This window comes from Antechinus flavipes, chromosome 4 (genome assembly GCF_016432865.1).
Source record: "Antechinus flavipes isolate AdamAnt ecotype Samford, QLD, Australia chromosome 4, AdamAnt_v2, whole genome shotgun sequence".
In the NCBI taxonomy this organism is placed as follows: Eukaryota; Metazoa; Chordata; class Mammalia; order Dasyuromorphia; family Dasyuridae; genus Antechinus; species Antechinus flavipes.
Window position 1 is genome coordinate 479,022,845 of NC_067401.1, and position 19,658 is coordinate 479,042,502.

The 19,658-nt window shown below is 62.7% G+C and overlaps 1 protein-coding gene across 2 annotated transcripts; it reads left to right on the plus strand.

The window, feature by feature from the left end:
* The first annotated feature begins 826 nt into the window (after nucleotides 1–826).
* On the plus strand, nucleotides 827–16,403 carry POMGNT1 (protein O-linked mannose N-acetylglucosaminyltransferase 1 (beta 1,2-)). Of its 2 annotated transcripts, none has more exons than XM_051999839.1 (22): nucleotides 827–976; nucleotides 1,275–1,453; nucleotides 2,222–2,336; nucleotides 2,425–2,543; nucleotides 4,559–4,624; nucleotides 4,711–4,824; nucleotides 4,958–5,075; nucleotides 5,242–5,340; nucleotides 5,602–5,729; nucleotides 6,373–6,443; nucleotides 6,742–6,817; nucleotides 8,440–8,523; nucleotides 8,615–8,656; nucleotides 8,744–8,802; nucleotides 9,108–9,180; nucleotides 9,293–9,421; nucleotides 9,627–9,752; nucleotides 15,116–15,180; nucleotides 15,316–15,360; nucleotides 15,434–15,569; nucleotides 15,721–15,830; nucleotides 16,222–16,403. In XM_051999839.1, the coding sequence occupies exons 2-22, from the start codon at nucleotides 1,334–1,336 to the stop codon at nucleotides 16,313–16,315; spliced, it is 1,989 nt and encodes a 662-aa protein (XP_051855799.1). In that variant the 5' UTR covers nucleotides 827–976; nucleotides 1,275–1,333; the 3' UTR covers nucleotides 16,316–16,403. The 2 variants fall into 2 exon arrangements, with proteins under 2 accessions (XP_051855799.1, XP_051855800.1); XM_051999840.1 differs by having other exon boundaries at nucleotides 827–966.
* The last annotated feature ends 3,255 nt before the right edge of the window (nucleotides 16,404–19,658 follow it).

The window sequence follows — 19,658 nt, forward strand, 5'->3', positions numbered from 1 at the left end:
ACACACATCCCTGGATTCCTGTATCCTATGCTGGACCCTGAGGATATTAACCGGAACCCAAACCCTTTCCCCCCACCCCCGCCCCCGCACAGATCATGGGGGAGGGGGCTAAAAATGATGAGAAAAGGACCTTGTATGTTCACAGCCTCGCTGGGCGGGGGGCGAGGCGGGGAGGCTTGACCGGACGGAAGTCTGCCGGGGACTGGTTTTCGCATTTCCACCATGTCTTGACCATTAGACCCAGTTCCCTTGCTCGAGCCAAGTGGACCCGGGAGAGTTGAGGCCCTCGGCCCCTCCAGCCCGGCGCCGCAGCTGGGAGAGGCAGGGAGAGGTGGGGGAGGGGACTGGTCCCCAGGGCAGAGCTCCCAGGGAAAAGGGGAACCGCCGGCTCCGGAGCTCGAGTTTAAATGCGGACAATCACGGAGGCTTGGTTACCTTGGAAACCAGGGCTGGTGATGCCCAGTCCTCTCAAGCTTTAAGAAGCCCAGTTCAGGGGGGCAGGGAAGGCCCCCTCCTTAAGCCTCGAGGACTATGGCGCCGCCTGGGGAGCTAGTCTCGGAACTTCTCCCTAACCGAACCTGCCTCCTTGAGCCTCAGTTTCCTTGTCTGAGAAGCTCCCGGTGGTCCAGGTCCCCGCTTCTCCGAGCGGACTTCGGGGGCGGGGCCGGGGTCCTGACGACTCCTCGAGACTCCTCCCCTTCCCCTTCTCTCCCTCCCTCTCCTCTTCTCCCCGCCCCTCCCGCTCCGCGGACCCTTTAAGCCCCGCCCCCCTCCGGCCTCTGACCCAACGGAGACCGGAAGCTACGGGACGGGACGGGGCGGGGCGGGGCGGGGCGGGGAGGGACCGGGAGGGGCCGGGAGGCAGCATGGAGGAGGCAGCTGGCTCGGGACCCGCCGGCTGCCGCTTGTGCCGCAGCCGCTGCCGCTGCTGCCGGCCCTGAGCCCGCGGGGTTCCCCTAGGAGGCCGTGAGTGCAGGTGGGGGGTCCCCAGGCCGAGGAGGGGTGTTCCAAGAGGGGCCCTTCATGAGGGCGGGGCCCTGGGCTGGCTGGGCTCGAGAAGGGTCCGCCGGGAGCTGGTTCCAGGAGGGGTCCATCCCGGAACTGGGAGGGGGCACGGGGGGGTCAGGGACGGGGGCGGGTGTTCCAAGGGGGGCCCATTGCGGGGGCCGGGCCGCACACTGCATCCCCTGCCGAGGGTCCCCCCCGCCCCCGCGGCTGTGCAGCCCAGGAGGGGAGCGCTGAGCCCCTCACAGTCACCCCTCCGACGTCGCCAGGTGCAATGACAGGGACCCCCCGGAGGCCCCACTGAGAGCTGGGCCCCGCTGCTCCGGGCATGGACGAGTGGAAGCCCGGGCCCCCGGGGAAGCCCTTCGGGGCCAGGAAGAAGCGGGGCTGGTACCTGGCCTGGAAGTACCGACTGACCAACCAGCGCCTTGTGCGGCGCCTCTGCCAGGTCGGGATGCGGCCCAGCTGGGCCCCCTTTTTGTCTCCCCCTCCCCAAAGAGCCTCCTCTGCAGGCCCCCTCTCCCGGAAGCCCTCTGGGGACCCAGGCCTGCCCTCCTAGTCCGGCTCCCTCATCTCCTGGTCCTCACTGCCCCCAGGTTGGGCTGGGGGGCCGGCCCTCGGGGTCTCAGGTTGGGCTGGGGGCCGGCCCTCGCGGTCTCAGGTTGGGCTGGGGGCCGGCCCTCGCGGTCTCAGGTTGGGCTGGGGGGCCGGCCCTCGGGGTCCCATCTTTCCTGAGCCGTCCCAGGTTGGGCTGGGGGCCGGCCCTCGGGGTCCCATCTTTCCTGAGCCGCCCCAGGCCTGCCCGGTGTTCTTGGGCTTGGGGGCCTGGGAGTAAGTAGAGCCCAGGCTCCTGCCTTGGGGGGAGGCAGAGAAGGAGCAGATGAGGACCTTGCCCACCCTGAGATCCTAACGTGGGAGAGGGGGCAGAGGAGGGGGGGGGCAGGGTCCTGAGGGAGTCTCCAGCATGGCCGGGGAAACCCAGTTCTCCACAGATACGAGTAAAGCAGCATCGCAGCCGCTGCCAGTGGTTCTGGGTGCACAGGCAGAGCCCACTACCAGTCCGGGAGACTGTTCTAGAGGGCTGGGGGGGGGGGCAGGGCTGTGGTAGCCAAATACTTGCCCCCCAAGACCCTCACTGGAAGGGGAGAAGGCGGCTTGGCTGCCCCGGGCCTTCCCTTCTGTCGGCTCTTTGCCCCAATTGCCCCTTCTCCTGCAGACCGGGGCCGTGCTGTTTCTGCTGGTGACCGTCCTCGTCAACATCAAACTGATCCTGGACACACGTGGAGGGGTCATGGAGGATGGGGAGGACCTGGAGTCAGAGCAGGACTACGGTTTGAGAGGCTTGGGGGGAGGGGGAGGCTCTCTGAGAGGGGCCAAGAGAGGAGGGGTGAGCTGACCCTCTGTCCCCTTCTCACCTAGAGGAGTCCCTGCAGCACCAGGAGCCCCCGAGGCGGGGCGCTGCGGGCCCCCGCAGGGTGCTGGATGTTGAGGTCTACTCCAGCCGGAGCAAAGTATATGTGGCGGTGGATGGCACTACGGTGAGTGGGGCCCACCTTCTTATTCCCTATCCCCTCCAGGGCTCAAGTTGCTTTCCCCAGAAAAGTCCCCTGGCTGCCCGGGAGGGGCTTTGTCCAGTTAAATAGATAAACCTGGCGTTAGATTTTGGGGTGAGGGAGCCCAGGAGGGCAGGATCCTGAGGGATTCGGCCAAGAGACCCCAGCTTCTCCATAAAAGCTAGGCAACATTCCAGCGGCTGTGGAAGCTAAGGGGAGTAGGAGGGGTTTGGAGACTTCCCTGTGTCCAGGCAGAGCCCTGGGGCTACCAGGATCTGGCAGATCTTCCCAGAGGGCCAGGTGGTAGCCTGAAGGAAGGGAGGGCCAGGGGCTCATTCCTGCAGCACCTTCGGAGACTTAGGGGGCAGACAGGGAGATAGCCTCGGCCCAGCCCTGGAGAGGCTAAGAGCAGGGCAAGACAGCCTGAAGATCAGATTGAGTCTGTGTAACTCCCAGCAAGCCCCTTCCCCTCTGGCAGCCTCTGTTTTTTCCCTTTGAAAAAAGGGAAAGATGAATAAGTATATTCAGCAAGGAGATGATACTGAGGCTGGAGCCAGGGACTCAGAGACAGAAGTGAGAAGGAAGTGTATTCCAAGAATAGAGAGCGGCCTGGCAACAATCCAGGGATGGGAGTAGAATGTCATGTCCAGGCGGCAGCCAAGAGGCCCCTTTGGCTGGAACGGCCAGTGTGTCAGAGGGGAGTGATGGGAGATGTTTGCAAAGGTGTTTGGGAGCCAGAAGGATTTCAGTGTCCGGAGTGTGAATTTCATCCTATAAGCAGTAGGGAGCCATAGGACCTTCCTGAGCAGGGGGATGAAGTGGTCAGGGAATCTCCAATAGGAAAATTGTTTTGGCAACTAGGAGAAGTTGGTATTGGCCAATAAACATTGATTAAGCGCCATCTGTGTGCTGACACTTGAGAGGAGAGAATAGAAGCAGACCAGTTAGGAGAAGATTGAAATAGTCCAGGTAAATGAGAAGGGGATGTGAAATTAGAGGAGAGGAGATACATAGGAGGGGGCTTCAAATGTACATTGACCAAACTGAGTAACTAATTGACCTTTCTCTTGCCAAGTCTGGATGTCTCTGAGGGAGAGAACCCTTAAGAGGGAAAATGGGGGGAGCCACCCACTTAGACAAAGCTGACCAAGTTTTGGAAAAGCCTGAAGTTCCTCGTCCATAGTTCTCTGCCTCTGCAGGGGAGGGAAGAAGGGAGGCAGGCTCTGGGCACAGCCCTGGGCCGAGCTCCTTCCCGGTGGTTGGACAGCCTCTTGTTTCAGTGGCTCCCTGAACCACGTTTGTGCAGTCTGGAGTCTGCGTCAGTCCGTGCATCTGCTGCCTCTGCACCTTGTTTGCTGTTTCCTTACAGGGCAATAACATGCCCTTTACACCTAGGTACGCTTGTACCTAAAGCTGGGAGCAGAGTCGGGTTGCTAGTTGTGTGACCTGGACAAGTCAGGCTCCCTGCTGGTAAAACAACAGCTTCTCTTCCTTCTCCCATGTGACTCAGCCCTGTCCCCTTTGTCTGCCATGTCGCTGGCCCCAGGGACAGCTTTATCCCCTTTCCCTGTGCGGTGGAAGCAGGATGGGCCGGCTCCCCAGTGGCCCTAAGCTCGCCCAGGGTCACCCAGCAGTTGGAGCTGTGACAGCAGCAGGAGCAGGAGCAGTGAGGCTTGGAGTCCTAGTCAGCGTTTGCACGGCACTCTAACGTGTTTGCAGATGCCTTGGGGGGAGCCCCCTCCCCCTCTCCCCCCGCGCCTCCATATCTCAAGGTGGCGCAGTAATCAGAGGCACAGAATCGGAGGCAGGAGAGCTGGATTCAGATCTTGACCCTGAGGCCCTGGCTAGCTGTGGGTCCTCAGGCAGCCTGTTTCAGTCTTCTTGGCCTCGGTTTCCCCATTTGTAAAATGAGGGAGCAGACTGGATGATCTCAGAGGTTCTTGGGCTGCAGTCCGCCGTCTGCCTGATCCATCACTGGTTTCCTCCTCCTCCTCCCCCAGGTCCTGGAAGATGAGGCTCGGGAGCAGGGACGGGGCATCCATGTCATTGTTCTCAACCAGGCCACGGTGAGAGCCCGCTCCTGCTGGGGGTGGGGGAGCCCTGGATCCGGGGCCAGGGTCTCACTTGGCTCTCTCGCTCTTCAATGCCCCAGGGTCATGTGATGGCAAAGCGGGTGTTTGATACATACTCCCCCCATGAAGACGAGGCCATGGTTCTCTTCCTCAACATGGTGGCCCCCGGCCGCGTGATCATCTGCACCGTCAAGGTCAGTGCGGTCGCCCTGCGCTTGGTCCTGAGCCGGCCTCCCGGGTGTCCCGGTCCTTTGCTGGGCGGGGGGCAGGGAAGGAGCCAGGATGTGACTGGCTGAGAGCTCCTGCCTGACCCCCTCTGACCCACAGGACGAGGGCTCCTTCCACCTCAAGGATACGGCCAAGGCCCTCCTTCGGAGCCTGGGCAGCCAAGCGGGGCCGGTGCTGGGCTGGAGGGACACCTGGGCATTTGTCGGCCGGAAAGGAGGTAAAGCAGCAACTCCTGCCATCCTGCTCCTTCCCCCCAAAGGGCTGGCGGGGGCCTCAGGGCTGCAGAGAGGCACTGAGATTGCCCAGAACAGGGTAAGGGGCTGGAGGGCCCAGGAGGCCCTTTCCTCCTCCTAACCTCTGCCCACACTCCTTGCCCCTACCAGGTGCTGTCCTGGGGGAGAAACACTCCAAGTCTCCCACTTTGTCTTCCTGGGGGGAGCCCATCCTGCTGAAGACGGATGTCCCACTGAGCTCGGCTGAAGGTGGGACCTGAGAGGGGCCGGAGAAGATGATGGGATGCGACCTCGGTTGGGGGATCCTTGAGGGCTGGTGGGCCGGGAGCATCGCTGAGCCTGGGACTTACTGGATGCCTGAAGCTGAGGCCTGGAGGTGTTGGGACCCCAAGGGTGCTGGGACCAGACTCCGGGATGTTCTGGCTTAGAGAGTTAGCTACTGCTGTCTGGCCTGAGGGAGAGGAAGAGGAGGTTGGGGGGGGCCAGGCCAAACCCTTTCCTTCCCCCCAGAGGCAGAGTGTCACTGGGCAGACACGGAACTGAACCGCCGTCGGAAACGCTTCTGCAGCAAAGTGGAGGGTTATGGGAGTGTGTGCAGCTGTGGGGACCCCACCCCCATTGAATTCAACCCTGACCCGGTAAGTGAGCGAGAGCTCGGGGTCTGGGCTCTGGGCTGAGCCTTAGAGCGGGAGCAGGTTCTGAGGGAGGGTCTCAGGAGGAGACGTCTGAGCCAGATTGGAGCTGTGTGTAGGGGGGCGGGGGTTGATAGGCGATTGGCCCAGGGGAACAAGTGGAGACCCCCAAGGCTGAACAGAAAAACCGGTGCCGGGCACTGGTATTATAGATACGAGTGAGGGTCTGGGTGCTCCCTGCTGTGGACCTCTCCTCCGGCACACAGATCTCGCCCCTTAGCTCACCCACCTACACCTGCCAAGCTCGGCCCCTCTTGTCCAGATCTCCCATGAGGCTGCCGGGGTCCCGAGGACCTCCTTGGTTTCTCAAGGCTTGTGGACACTTCCAGGGGAACACCTCTGTGTTGCTGAGGAGAATTGGTCTAGAGAGACCTGGGAGCTGCAAGGGATCACACATGAGGCCAGAGACAGGGTTTGAAACCAGCCCTTGGCCCCAGGCCCCCCGAGCCGTCTTCAGCAGAGTAATAATATTAAATATCAGGGTCCCTCCCAAGTGCCCCAGATCGCACGCAGAGTTCGCGTGAGACTCCTGAGGCCTTTTCCTTGGAAAGGAAAGCTGAGCTGAGTTCTGTTCTTCCTTTCCCCCCAGCTTCCCAACAACAAGGTTGCTGATGTGCCTGTCGCAGTCATTGCAGGGAACCGGCCTAACTACCTGTACAGGTGAGTCCTTGGGAGGGACATGGACCCAGCCATCCCTACCCACTACAGGGAGGCCCAAGGGGGCCTCCTTGCTTATACAGAGGAATCCTGGGAAGGGAAACGGACACCTGCACAGGTGAGCCGGGGGAAGGAATGGCCCAAAGCTTCAGGTAGGGAGCTGGGTCTGTCTGCCTGTTTAGAGGCGTCCAAGGCGAGGGGGACTGTCCACCTTATTGCCCAGGGGATGCCTGGGGAGGGGTCACATGATCTAGAAATGTGTTGGGTGGAGCTTGATGTCTGCTTCCCATGGCTCCCCTAGGATGCTACGATCCCTCCTTTCTGCTCAGGGAGTGAACCCCCACATGATCACAGTCTTCATCGATGGCTACTACGAGGTAGGTCCTAGGGCTGGAGGTGGAGCCTGTGGATCGAGACCCTGCACCCTGACCTGGTCCGAGTCTGCTCCTTGTACCGTATGACCTGGACTAGTCCTCCTGGGTAGAACAGAATAGCTTCTCTTCCGGGACCAGGCTGGCTGTCACTGACACCAAGGATAGCCCGAGCCCCTTTCCTTATTTTGTAGAAGGATGCTCAGAATCCCAGCTTCCAGACTCAGGCTCCCCATCTGTAAAATGGACACTTTCACTGTGCTCCTCTCCTGGTGCTACTGGGAGAAAGTACTGGGTAGCCTGGAGTTGATGAGAGACAGGGGCCGGCCTGGGCCCGAGGGAGCTGGTGGTCCCCCTGAGGAGAGGTCTCAGAACAAAGATAAGGCTCAAGAGTCTTCGGCCCTCCTGGCAGTGCTGAAACAGCCCCTGCCCTCGGAGCTGGCAGCCGGGGCAGAAGAGACAGCAAGACACACGAGGAGAGGCCAGATGGTCTGGGAGGGAAGCACTAGCCGCTGGGACAGTGGGGAAGGAAGAGCTCGAAGGATGCTGGGGATTCAGCGGGGGAGACCTGAGGAGGCAGGGGCACAGCCAGGGCAAAGGCCCCGAGGGGGGAGATGGGTGCCCCGTGGGAGCAGGTGGCTTTGACGGCCTGCCCAGGTGGGGGAGGGAGTGGTGAGGGTCCGGCCCAGGAGAGGACTTTGAACGTGAGAGGGTTTTTGTTGGATCCCGGGGTGGGGGCGGGTGACATGACCGCCGCTTGAGGATGACCTCGGGGACAGCTGGGAGGGGGTGGCTGGGAGGCGGGCAGACCCCCGAGGCTGCTGCGTAATCCAGGCGGGGGATGATGTGCAGCGGCATGGGGGGAGGGCGGTCGGGACACGCTGGGAGGGTAGAAGAAAAGAGGTTTGGAAGCCGATTGGACCTAGGGCAGGAGGGAGAGGGAGCGTCAGGGATGGCTTCGAGGGTCAGGCCTTCAGGAGAAGAGAGATGTTGGCAAGAGGGGGAGTTCGCCCCACATTTACCTTCTTGGAAGCCTCACACCCAGCCGAGTCGTGGGGAGCGTCTGGTCCACTAAGACCCCCCCAGATCCATTTCAAAACAAAGGCTTTCCCTTCTTGCTCTCACGAAGCTAAATTTTTTTGACTCCAAGCCCAAGACTGGACATTTATCTGCGGTGAATTTCACCTGGTTCAGTTCCGGGCGGGCCTCTGGGGCGAGGGGTTCCCATCTTTTTGGCGTCACGGCCCCCGGGGGCCACAGTCTAAAGCAAAAGCCTCCGGACCTCTTCTCATCAGACCCATGTTGTTAAATGCATAAGACAAAATACAGACCCCGAGAAGGGAAACCGATTCCATCGGAACCCAGCCGTCCCAGCCGTGGCTTTTAAAGCCCCGACCAGCCAGTTCAGGGCCCCTGCTTTAGCCGGATCCTGACTGATGTCCGGAGGCCTCCCTGCCTCGGCTTGGTCGGCTGCGAGTCCCAGGAGCAGGTCAGGCCTCCTTGGGTCCTGTTGTTGGGGCAGAGACCCCCCAGCTGACGCAGAGCGACCTCTCGGAGGGGGCCAGTCAGGGGCGGAGGGTGAGGACGGGAGGCCAGCTCGCGAGGACTGACGCCTATGGCCCCCCCAGGAGCCCATGGATGTGGTCGCCCTGTTCGGTCTGAAGGGGATCCAGCACACGCCCATCAGCATCAAGAATGCCCGGGTGTCCCAGGTACTGCAGAAGGGGGGGCGGGGCGGGGGAGGGCGCCGGGGAGACCGGGCCGGGCCCCCCTCAGCCCCTTCTCCCCGTCCTCTTCACCCAGCACTACAAGGCCAGCCTCACCGCCGTCTTCAACCTCTACCCTGTGAGTATGGGCCGCTGCCCGTGGGGAGCTGGGGCCAGTGGGACCTGGGGGGTGGGGAGTCCCATCGCATCTCCCATCCGTCCGCAGGAGGCAAAGTTTGCTGTGATCCTAGAAGAAGACTTGGACATTGCTGTTGATTTCTTCAGGTGAGGGCTGGGGCTCGGGACGGGGCCCGGCGGGGGCCTAGGACTGGGCCAGGGCAGGATGAAATCTGGAGCCGTGGCCTGGCCTTCGCTCCAGAGCTGAGCAAGCTGGGAGGGCAGGGAAGGAAGGGCCTCGGGCCAGCGGGGAGGAGAGGGCCCGGCCCACGCTCCGGTCTCTCCATTTCTGTATCGGCCTGGCCCAGGCATCGCGCCCAGTTCTGCTGGATCCCAGGGCCTCCGACTAAGGGCACCCCAACGGGAGGAGGGGCCCCGAGACCCAGCGACCTCCTTCCCTCTCTCCCCTTCAGCTTCCTCAGTCAGTCCATCCACCTCCTGGAGGAAGATGAGTCCATCTACTGTATCTCTGCCTGGAATGACCAGGTGGGACCCGGCCTGGGGAGGGCTTTGGGGGAGGAGGAAGCTTGGTGTCCGAGTGGGGGGTGGCTGGCAGTGCCCAGCCCCCACCCTGACCGATGGTCTGGCCCGGCCTCAGGGCTACGAGCACACGGCCGAAGACCCGGCTCTGCTCTATCGAGTAGAGACCATGCCCGGCCTGGGCTGGGTGCTCAGGAAGTCTTTGTACAAGGATGAGCTGGAGCCGCGCTGGCCCACGCCGGAGAAGGTGAGCTCCCTGCCCCCGAGACCCCCGGGGCCTCCTGGGGGCCCTGTGGCTGCCCGGCCCCCTCACCGCCACTCGTGACCACAGGCCCCCCACGGCCCGGCCTTGGTGGTTTCCCGGCTGCCTCTGTAACTCCACCACCGTGGGCAGGGGCGGGCGGGCGCCACCAAGGGGCAGGGGCGACTCTGACCCGGTGCCCCCTCGCCAGCTCTGGGACTGGGACATGTGGATGCGGATGCCCGAGCAGCGCCGAGGCCGCGAGTGCATCATCCCCGATGTCTCCCGCTCCTACCACTTCGGCATCGTGGGTCTCAACATGAACGGCTATTTCCACGTGAGTGAGTGAAGTGCGGGCTCGTCCCGAGGGACGGAGGGGCTTCGGTGCGCCCACTGCGCTGGGCACCGGGCGAGGGATGGCGAGACACGGGGGCGGCTGCGCCCTTAGGCCGCCTCAGCTCTGCTGGGGGAGAAAATGCGGGCGGGCAAGTAGATAGGAGCTCGTTTCAGAGAAGGTGGGCAGTGGGAGAAAATGGAGGCAGCCTCTGGTGGGGAGGGGTCCCGAGCCGAGCCCTGAAGGGGCCTGAGGGTGCTGAGAGGAGGAGGGCGCCCCCCGCCTGGGAGAGTGCGGGGAGGAGGCGAAAGCGGAGCCGGGACCGGGATGCCCCTCGGAGCACGGTTTGGCAGGCATGGAGCAGGATGGGCAGTCTGCCAGGGGCCGTGCTGCCCAGGGCCTCCGCTTGTGTGACCGCTGGGAGACGGGGAGACCGCCGGCGGGGCTTTGGGAGGGAGGACAGGGCCTGAGCGCTGACGGGGAGGGAACGGGGTCACAGAGCGCCCCAAGGCCACGCCGGGACGGCGGGGAGGCAGGGTGAGGGAGGGTGGGCGCCATTCCCAACGCGGGGCTGCCACGGGGACAGCAGCTCCAGGGGCCTCGCCAGCGCGGATGCAGGATTGGGCACGGAGGGAAAGAGGGGGGCTGGTCTCCATTTGCCATGTTTGTTCTCCTTCCCGATCTGGAGAGTATCCCCTTAGAGGAAGGCTAATGACAGCTGGGTAATCAGTCAGTCCACTAGCATCTATTTATTTATTTGATTGTTTGTTGTTCCTGAGGCAGTTGGGGTTCAGTGACTCGCCCAGGGTCCCACAGCCAGGAAGTGTGAAGTGTCTGAGGTCAGATTTGAACTCGGGTCCTCCTGACTTCAGGGCTGGGGCTCTGCCCACTGCGCCCCCTAGCGGCCCCTCCATAAGCATTTATTGAGCACCTGCTTTTTGGCTGGGTTCTGTGCTATAAGCTGAGGCTACAAAGAGATGAAAAAGAGCCCCCGTCCCCAAACGCTTACAGTCTAACCGGGGGAGGGGGCTGCGGGGGGCGTGGGGGGGGCAACATGCACAGAGACAGCGAGCGATACGTGGGATAAGGAAACAGAAGGCATTGGAATGTAGAGGGGGTGGGCGGAGCCTCCTGAGGTGGGGCTTAAAGGAAGGGGGGAGCTCAGTGGTCAGGAGGGGGGGGGCATCGTAGAAAATGGTGGGATCCCGTTCAGAAACCAGCCAGGAGCCAGCATCACCGCGTGGAAGGGTTCCTGGTGCAGACCCATGTAAGAACTGGGGAGGGAGGAGGGGGCCGGCCAGGAAGGGCTTCGAATGCCAGACGGAGCCCTTCGTGTTTGATCCTGCGGCCATAGGGAGCCACCGGCGTTTCTGAGTACGGAGGTGACCTGACCCGGCCTGCACTTTAGAAAAATCCTGTTAATGGAGGATGGAGGATGGACTGGAATGGGAGACACTTGAGTCGGGCAGAGCCTCCGGCCGCGGCAGCTGGTGCAGTGGTCCAGGCACGGGAGGGGGAGGTGTCGGGGTCAGAGGAGAGGAGAGGGCCAGTTCCAGAGAAGGAGCAGGGGGGCGGGGGGGGAGTCCGGACCGGGAGCCCGAGGGCCCGGGAAAGAATGGTGCCGGGGCAGTTTCGGGGGAAGGAGCGGTTTCGGACATAAGTGAGTTTAACAGCACGGTCCGAGGTGTGCGAAAGGTCGTGGAAGATGTGAGAGTGGAGGCCAGCAGAGCCTGGGTCAGAAAAAGCAGGAGAATCAGTACTGATGTTAAATCCATGGGAGCCGATGGGATCAACAAGGGGATGGGAGAGAGGGAGAAGAGAAGGGCGTCCGGGACAGAGGGACCCCATCCTCTGGATTGGATCCAGCAAAGGGGACAAGGAGTCAGAGAGGGGGAGAACCTCGAGAGACGAGTGTGTCCTAAAAGCCTAGGGAGCATGAGGGCAGCAGGAAGGAGGGTGACCAGCAGTGTCAGAGGTCAAGGTCAGGGAGGATGGAGCCGAGGCTGCTGGGCTTGGCAGCTCCAGCAAAGGACGGGTCCGAGGTAGCCGCACGATGAGGAGTGAGACTGAGAGAGGAGGCGCCCTGCGTGGACGCCCTTCGGGCAGTAGTTGGCAGGCTGGAGGGAGCGGAGGGAGTCGTGGGCCTGCTTGGGGGCGGTGGGCGAGCAGCCAGGAGCTTCCTTCCGTCCTCACGGTCCCCGTCCCGGCCAGGCCGCCTTCTCTGGGCTTTTCCTGACACTTGCTTCGCTCAAGTCGCCCCTTTGGGCCGTTCCTGGCTCCTCCTCAGCCTTTTTCTTCTCCAGTTTTACTGATGTCTTTTGTTTTTCAGCCACCAGCCCCACCCCCTGATCTGTGAGTCCGTCCCCCACAATGAGCCTTTTTGTGATAAAGAAGAGACAGGCCGAGTCCCCCATCTTAGGTCACGTTCTGTCCTCCTGGTCCTCGCGCCCGCCAGCGTCCCCCGCTGCCTGCAGGAGAGGGCCTCCGCTTCCCAGCTGTCCTCCCCGTGTTGTCCTCCCCCTCCGGCACGGGAGTGAGCGGGTCCCTGAGCGCGCCTTTCTCGGCAGCATCATTCCGCCTCTTCCCTCTTGGGCTAATTTTAGGGTGGGAGGTCTTACGCAATCTTTGTTTGTCTGGACTCATTTTAAACCATCTCCCTCGAAATCTCAGGCGCTTGTCAGGCTCTGCCAGGCTTTCCCCTCGTGTTTCTTTTTTGGGGGCTTGAGTGGGTCCAGAGCAGAGACTCCCTCCCACGTTTCTTCCATCTTTTAGAAGGCTCAGAACCAGCTGCCTTTGTGCTGAGACACTCAGAGCCGTGGGGTTTACCCCTGGCTTCCTCCTTTTCCTAGAGCCCCAGGTCTGGCAGAGCTCTTGGGGGCAATGCAGTTCTCGCCCTGACCCCCTAGCGTGGGGGGCGCGACCCCAGGCAGCGGGCCAGCCGTGGCTCAGGCCCCCAGCAGCCCCGTGGGGCTTAGCAGCAGCTGCTTCTGCAACAGCAGATGCCGGGGCGTTCGCCCTCCGGCGGGGGCTGTTGAGGGCAGTGGCTCCTGTTTTCCTGCCCATGGGCGGTGGGTGGGACCGGGGTGCCAGCCACAGGCTGAGCTCGAGTCGCAGCATCCGGTGAGGGCTGCAGTGGACGCCCTTCACGGGGACCTTCCAAACAGCAGCTATTCTGAGCAGCTCGGCCGCTTGTCCCGCTTGCTGGGGTTGGGGCACACGGGGGGGGGGGGGGCCTCGGCAGTGGCTGGCTGCCGGCCGGACTTGGAACAACTGCCGCACTTCCTCCTCCGTAGCTGCCGCCGCCGCCCCCAGGATCACAGGATTAGCCGTGGCAGTGGCTGTGCAGGCTGAGCCCTTCCTCATCCGGGGGCCAAAGGGGCTTAGGGGCATGAGTGCTTCATTGTCCCCTCCCGGGAAGGGATGAGTGAGGTTCACTCTGGTGGGCAAAGTGATGCCCCCACAGCCTTGCCATCCGCTAGTCCTGCTGCTGCCCCCTTACCCCCTGCCTCGCTCTTGAACCCTTAATCCTCTCCCTGCTGTCGCATTTCAAGGACTACCAGAGCTTTCTTTTTTCTTAAATTAAAACAAGTTTTATCATTGTCTGGTTTTAAAAAAAAACATCCCCAAGATTTCTTGGTATTCCTACTTTCCTCTTTCTCCCCAGGAGCCATCCCATATAACCGTACTTTCAAGAAAAGAGAAAAAAAAGCCAGCGAAACCAAGGAACACATTGATTGTGAAGTTTTTAATGCCCTGATAACATGTGTGAAGGTGCCATGGACTGCTTTTTGTTCCCATTCCATTTTCTCCAAAGGTGTTTAACATCTGTATTTTCTCAAATTTCCTTAATTTTTTCATCTCCTTAACTTCTCTTTTATTGTATGGTTGGATTTATTCAGTTCTGAGAAGGGAGAGTTGAGGTTCCCCACAAGTAGAATTTTGCCGTCGATTTTCTCCTGTAGCTCGGGTCGCTTCTAAGAACGTGGGTGCTCTGCCGTTTGGTGCGCTTAGGTTTCATCTCGAAGTTGCTTCGTGGTCTGTGGCAGCTTTTGGGAAGATGTGAAACTGCTTTAAAAATGGGCACCGTGCGCGGCTCGGCAGAGAGGGGCCGAGACGAGCCGGGGAGGGGTATAGTGGGTATTGTTTTTCTTGGCTCCGCTGACTTCCCTCAGCACCAGCTCTCTCTGTCCCTCACTCCGTCTCTGTCCCACCGTCTCTTCTGGGAGCACGGCAGCCTCTTCCTTTCACGTAGCGCGTCACCGGGTCGTTCGGTTTTCCCTGGATCTGAACCTTCCTGTTTTGTCTTTCCCACTAAAGGCGATTCCTCGAGCGCAGGGACTGTCCCCGTTTGTTTTTCTCCTCTGTCTCCTAGCTCTGAGCACGGTGCTCGGCGAGCCGCGAGGCTTGATGAATGCTCCCCTCCCGCTTTACTTTTAGCCCATCTCTTGCCTGGGATGGGTCTCCTTTTACGGACCTCGTGGGGTCAGGAGCCCAGCCGCTCTGGACGCCCGTTCTCGGCATGTTGTGCTTGCCCTGCGGGCAGTTCACTCCAGAAGTCTTTGAGGGAGGGGAAAAGTTGGAACAGAAGGTTTTGCAAGGGTCGGTGCTGAAAAATTACCCATGCATGTGTCTTGTAAATAAAAAGCTCTAATAGAAAAAAAGAAGTCTTTGAGGGGCAGCACTGAGGGCTTGGTTCCTCCAGGTTCCTTCATTTGGCACCATGTGACTCAGGAGAGAAATCTCCCAGGCCCCAAGGGCCTCCCCTCCCCACCTGTCCCTTCTCTCTCCCTCCTTCCTGGCCACTCTTCTAGGTCATCCAAAAGCTCGTTTCTGGGAGGACAAGTGGCTTCCCCCAGAGCGGGTCTAGTCCCCCCTCCCCCTAGGAAGAGTCGCCAGCTGATTGACGGCAGCCCCAGATGTTCCCTGGGTCCTGGTCTCCCAACCTCTGGCCTCCTGACGGGGCTCGCCTTCTCCCTCTGCTTCCACCCGATCCCTTTATTTGTTCGCTTTTTGAAGCTCTCCTGTTCACCAGGGAAACTCCCCTTTTCGGCTCCCTCTGGTCACCCCGAGAATAGAGCTTTGGGATCACCACACAGAAGGAGCCCGTGCCCTCCCCGAGGACCCCCGTGCCCTCCCCTCCTGCCCCCGTGCCAGCCTCTGAGCTGCTCTGGGGCCAGCTCTGTCTCCCCCACGGGAGGGCTCCGAGCCAGGGGCTTTTCCAGCTGCTTTAGTGGCGATTAGTGGAGCCGGGTGCGAATCCGGGGATCCTTCCGTTACCCCAAAGCGGCTCCTTCGGGGGGAGGGAGAAAAGCTGCCTGGAAACGTCAGCCGGGGATGGTTCATGCAGCCTGACCTTTGTCCCACAGGAGGCCTACTTTAAGAAGCACAAATTCAATACCGTCCCCGGCGTCCAGCTCCGCAATGTGGACAGGTAGGGGCTGGGATGTGGCGGGGGCGGGGAGCACTCCCACGGGCCTGGGGCGGCCTTTCCCCGCTCCCGCCCAACCCTCACGGGCCCCCTGAATGGCCCAGGAGCCCCCTGACTGGGATCTCCCTTTCCCTCTAGTCTAAAGAAGGACGCGTACGAGGTCGAGGTCCTTCGGCTTCTCAGGTACGAGCCCTGGGGCTGAGGGGGGGGCCACGGGGGGGCAGGACCTGGCCCTGATCCGCACTCTGATCCCCAGTGAGGCCGAAGTCCTGGACCACAGCAAGGACCCCTGCGAGGACTCGTTTGTGCCCGATACTGAGGGTCACACGTACGTGACCTTCATCCGCATGGAGCAGGACAACGACTTCTCCACGTGGACCCAGCTCGCCAAGGTGCCCTCTCGCCTCCCTGCCCGTGCCCCGCTCCCCCCGAGGGCCCCTGGGCCCCCTCCCTGCCAGGACCTGTTCCCTGGGACGGAGCAGCCCCAGGGCTGGGAGAAGTCGGGGCCGCAGAGGTGACCCCACCCCGGGCCTTCCTCCCCAGTGCCTGCACATCTGGGACCTGGACGTCCGAGGCAACCACCAGGGCCTGTGGAGACTCTTCTGGAAGAAGAATCACTTACTGGTCGTCGGCGTCCCGGCCTCCCCGTACTCGTGAGTGACTCAGCCCGGGGGGGCTCGGGCCTCAGGGAGGGGCCGGGGGGGGGCTCGGGCCTCAGGGAGGGGCCGGGGGGGCTCGGGCCTCAGGGAGGGGCTGGGGGGGGGCTCGGGCCTCAGGGAGGGGCCGGGGGGGGGGGCTCGGGCCTCAGGGAGGGGCCGGGGGGGGGCTCGGGCCTCAGGGAGGGGCCGGGGGGGGGCTCGGGCCTCAGGGAGGGGCCGGGGGGGCTCGGGCATCAGGGAGGGGAGGGGGGGGCCGCCCAGGAGGGGAGGGGGGGCCGCCCGGGAGGAGAGGAGTCCCTGTCCTTGGCTCCAGACAGAGGCCATGTTGTGCATGTGGGGGGGGCCGGGGCCCCCCTGAGTCCTGTCCTCCTCCGGTCTCCCCCAGGGTGAAGAAGCCACCATCGGTGACCCCCATCTTCCTGGAGCCTCCAGCCAAGGAGGAGGGTGGGGGGCCCGGGGGAGCCATGGAGCAGACGTGAGGGGCTGCCTGCTGGGCTGGGCCTCCCAGAAGCCCCTCCTGCCTGGAACCCCATCCGCTGTGAGCCCGAGGACGTCTGCTAGCTCCCCGGAGGGGGCGAGGAGCTGGCCCTGAGCGCACCCTGCGGGGCCCGGGAGGGTATTTATTGGCTGCTGGGGGTTCTCCCAGGAGGAGGCTCTGAGGGCGGCCGTGGGGCCGAGGAGGTTCCTTCCCCAGCCGCGCCCTCATGCCCGGGCCCTGGGAGCCAGGATGAGGCCTTACGGGAGGCGTGGGGGGCAGAGTCTAACTTATTTATTGAATGTCCCAGGAAATGCCCTCCCCCGGTGAGGCTCTTGGGGAAACTGAGGCGGCAGGGGTCCTTCCTGCCCACGGAGGGGGGAGAGGCCCGCGGCTCCGGCCCTTACTCAGGAACTGACCTCCCAGACAGACCCGCAGAGCCCGGGGCAGCGCTGCCTCTGCTCTGGGGCCGCAAGCCTGCCGTCCGGCGGATACACTGACCATTGATTGATTAAAAAAAGAGAGAAAGTACCAGCGCCTGTGGGTGTGCATCTGCCCCTCTCCTTGGCTCCGAGGGGGGGCGGGGGGCGGCCGGAGGCCAGGGCTTCCCACTGAGAAAGGACTTGACTCCAGGGCCAGGTGGGCCGTGGTCTGTGACTAGAGGCCAGTCCTTTACAAGGGAGGAAACTGAGTCAGGGGCTTCTGCCTGGGCCCCAGGGCGGCCCTAACCACTGGCCTACAGTGGAAGTGAGGGGGGGTCCCTCCATCCGGCCAGAGGGGCTCAGCATCCCAAAGACCTTTCACTCAGGGCACGGCCCACACATCTCGGGGATTGCAAACCCCACTGCCGTCTCCCAGCCCCCTGCCATTGTGCCCCAAGGAAGGCCCCTGGGGGAATCAGTTCAGAACCCCTGGGCCCCTCATCATCCCAGCATCAGCCTTGGATCCCTCTCCCCCCCAGCGTTCACTCCTGCACGGACAGGTGAGCAAAGGCCAAGGAACCCAACAGGTCTGTCCGGGTCTGGTAAAAACACGGGGTGCAAAATCTTACCTGGGCCCCCCTGCTGCTCGGCACCCCCTCCCCCATCCTCATCCTTCCACACTGTGCATCCCTCCGAGATCCCCCCCCATGTGCTGCCACCCCTGGGGCTCCCACCACCGCGGGGGCTGCCGGGGGCCTGGGCTGTCCCTCTCCCCCACGCAGTAAACCGCGGACCTCTGGAAGCAAATGCAAGCCCCGCTGCCTGGGCGAAGCCCTCCGCTGGAGTCCGGCTGAAACCCCCTTTCTCCAGGAAGTCTTTCCCAGGCCCCCTTAACATTAGTGTTTCCCTTCTGCTAGCTCCCATTTGTCTTGTGCATAGCTGTGGGTCCTGTCCTCCACTGAACTGAGTTTCTCCTTTTGTATCCCTGGTACCCCCAGATGTGTTCCTCCTTTTTGTCCCCAGTACCCCCAGACAGGTTTTTCCTTTTATCCCCCAGACGGGTTCCTCCTTTTGTCCCCCAGATGGGTTCCTCCTTTTGTCCCCCAGACGGGTTCCTCCTTTTTTATCCCCCAGATGGGTTCCTCCTTTTTTATCCCCCAGATGGGTTCCTCCTTTTTTATCCCCCAGACGGGTTCCTCCTTTTTTATCCCTCAGATGGGTTCCTCCTTTTTTATCCCCCAGCGGGTTCCTCCTTTTTTATCCCCCAGACGGGTTCCTCCTTTTGTCCCCCAGACGGGTTCCTCCTTTTTTATCCCCCAGACAGGTTCCTCCTTTTTTATCCCCCAGACGGGTTCCTCCTTTTTTATCCCCCAGACAGTTTCCTCCTTTTTATCCCCAGTACCCCCAGACGGGTTCCTTCTTTTGTCCCCCAGACGGGTTCCTCCTTTTTTATCCCCCAGACGGGTTCCTCCTTTTGTCCCCCAGACGGGTTCCTCCTTTTGTCCCCCAGACGGATTTCTCCTTTTGTCCCTGGTGCTTAGCATGGACTTGATCTCGGGGCCTTCTGACCCCGGGGCTGCCCCAGTAGGTGCTCAGCAGTGCTGGGTGATGGCCCCTCCCCTGCTCCAGGCCTGCCTGGCTCGGATTCTGGGCGGGGCTGCTGCCCTGGGGAAGCTTGTGGCCGCCAGGGGGCTGCCGGGCTCCTCCGGAGCAGGGCCTGGCGAGCAGATTGCCGGTGGGTCCCTGGGCAGGGGCAGTGCCCGGGCTGGCTGAAGGGAGCCTGCTGCGCCCCTCCCCCAGGTCTCGGGAGACTCCCCCCTCCCGTCCCTGGGGCCGGACAAGCCCCGGCCTGCCTGCTCCTGGGCACCCTTGGGGGGACCAGGAGCCCCAGGCAGGTGACTCACCCCCAGAACCATCAGGAAGGCACCAGGTGGAAGGAGGGAGGGCAGGGCAGCAATCGAGAGTCTGGGGAAAGTCCCCTGGGGATGAAGCAGGAAAGCCAGAGCTGGCCCTGAGCCACAGCCGAGCCGAGGCCTTCTGGCCCGGGTGTGACCCCAGGAGCCGCTTCCAGGGTCTGGGGCTCCGCGGCACCTGCCCCCGCCCTGTGCCCCCCGCAGGAAGCAAGTCCAAGGCTGGCTCCGACCCTCCCTGCCTTCGGGGACTCGCTTACTGAGACCCCCCCCCGGGGGCTCGGGCCATGGCAGCCAGGAGAGGAACCTCGGGGGGGGGGGGGCGTCCCCGGGGCACCGAGGTCGGGAATGGGGGAGGGGGCCAGGGGGCCGAAGAGCACGAGGAGGCAGGAATGGTGGGGGAGCCGCCAGGAGCCCAGGAGACTAAGGCCGGAGAGAGACGGGCCCAGAGGCCGCCTCAGGCCGGTCAGAGCCCGCGGGGGAGCCCAGGGCGGGGGCTCGGGGCCTGCGAGAGGAGCCCGGGTGGGGAGGACTCTGGGAGAGAACGGCAGGCCCCAGGAAGGACTTTTTATTGTTTGTTTTTTAGATCTCATGCCTGAAACCTATAAAAATGTCCCTAATATAGCTGTTTATGATGTATGGTGGAACTCCAAGTCCTTCCTCCTTTGGCTCCCGGGGCAGGGCCAGGAGGGCAAGTCCCCATTTGCTGCCCTTGTGGCTGAGGAAGCTTAAGGCCCAAAAGGGATCAGTGTCCCCTGAAGGGGACGGGGGGAGGGGCTGGTGGTCAGTCGGAGAGGAAGGGGGGGCACTCAACGCCAGGCAGCGGGGAACCCCCCACCCGGGCCTGGTCCCTCCGCCTTCTCTGGCTCTGGGGGGGTCCGGGCAGCCCCGCGGGGAGGCGGCGGCAGCCTGGGGTCAGGGGTGAGCCGGGGCCCCTCAGCATCCCCCTCCACGCGGCCGCTGGCCCTGCCCCCCCCCCCCCGGCCGTCCCAGCCTCTCCTACACCTGAAGCCCC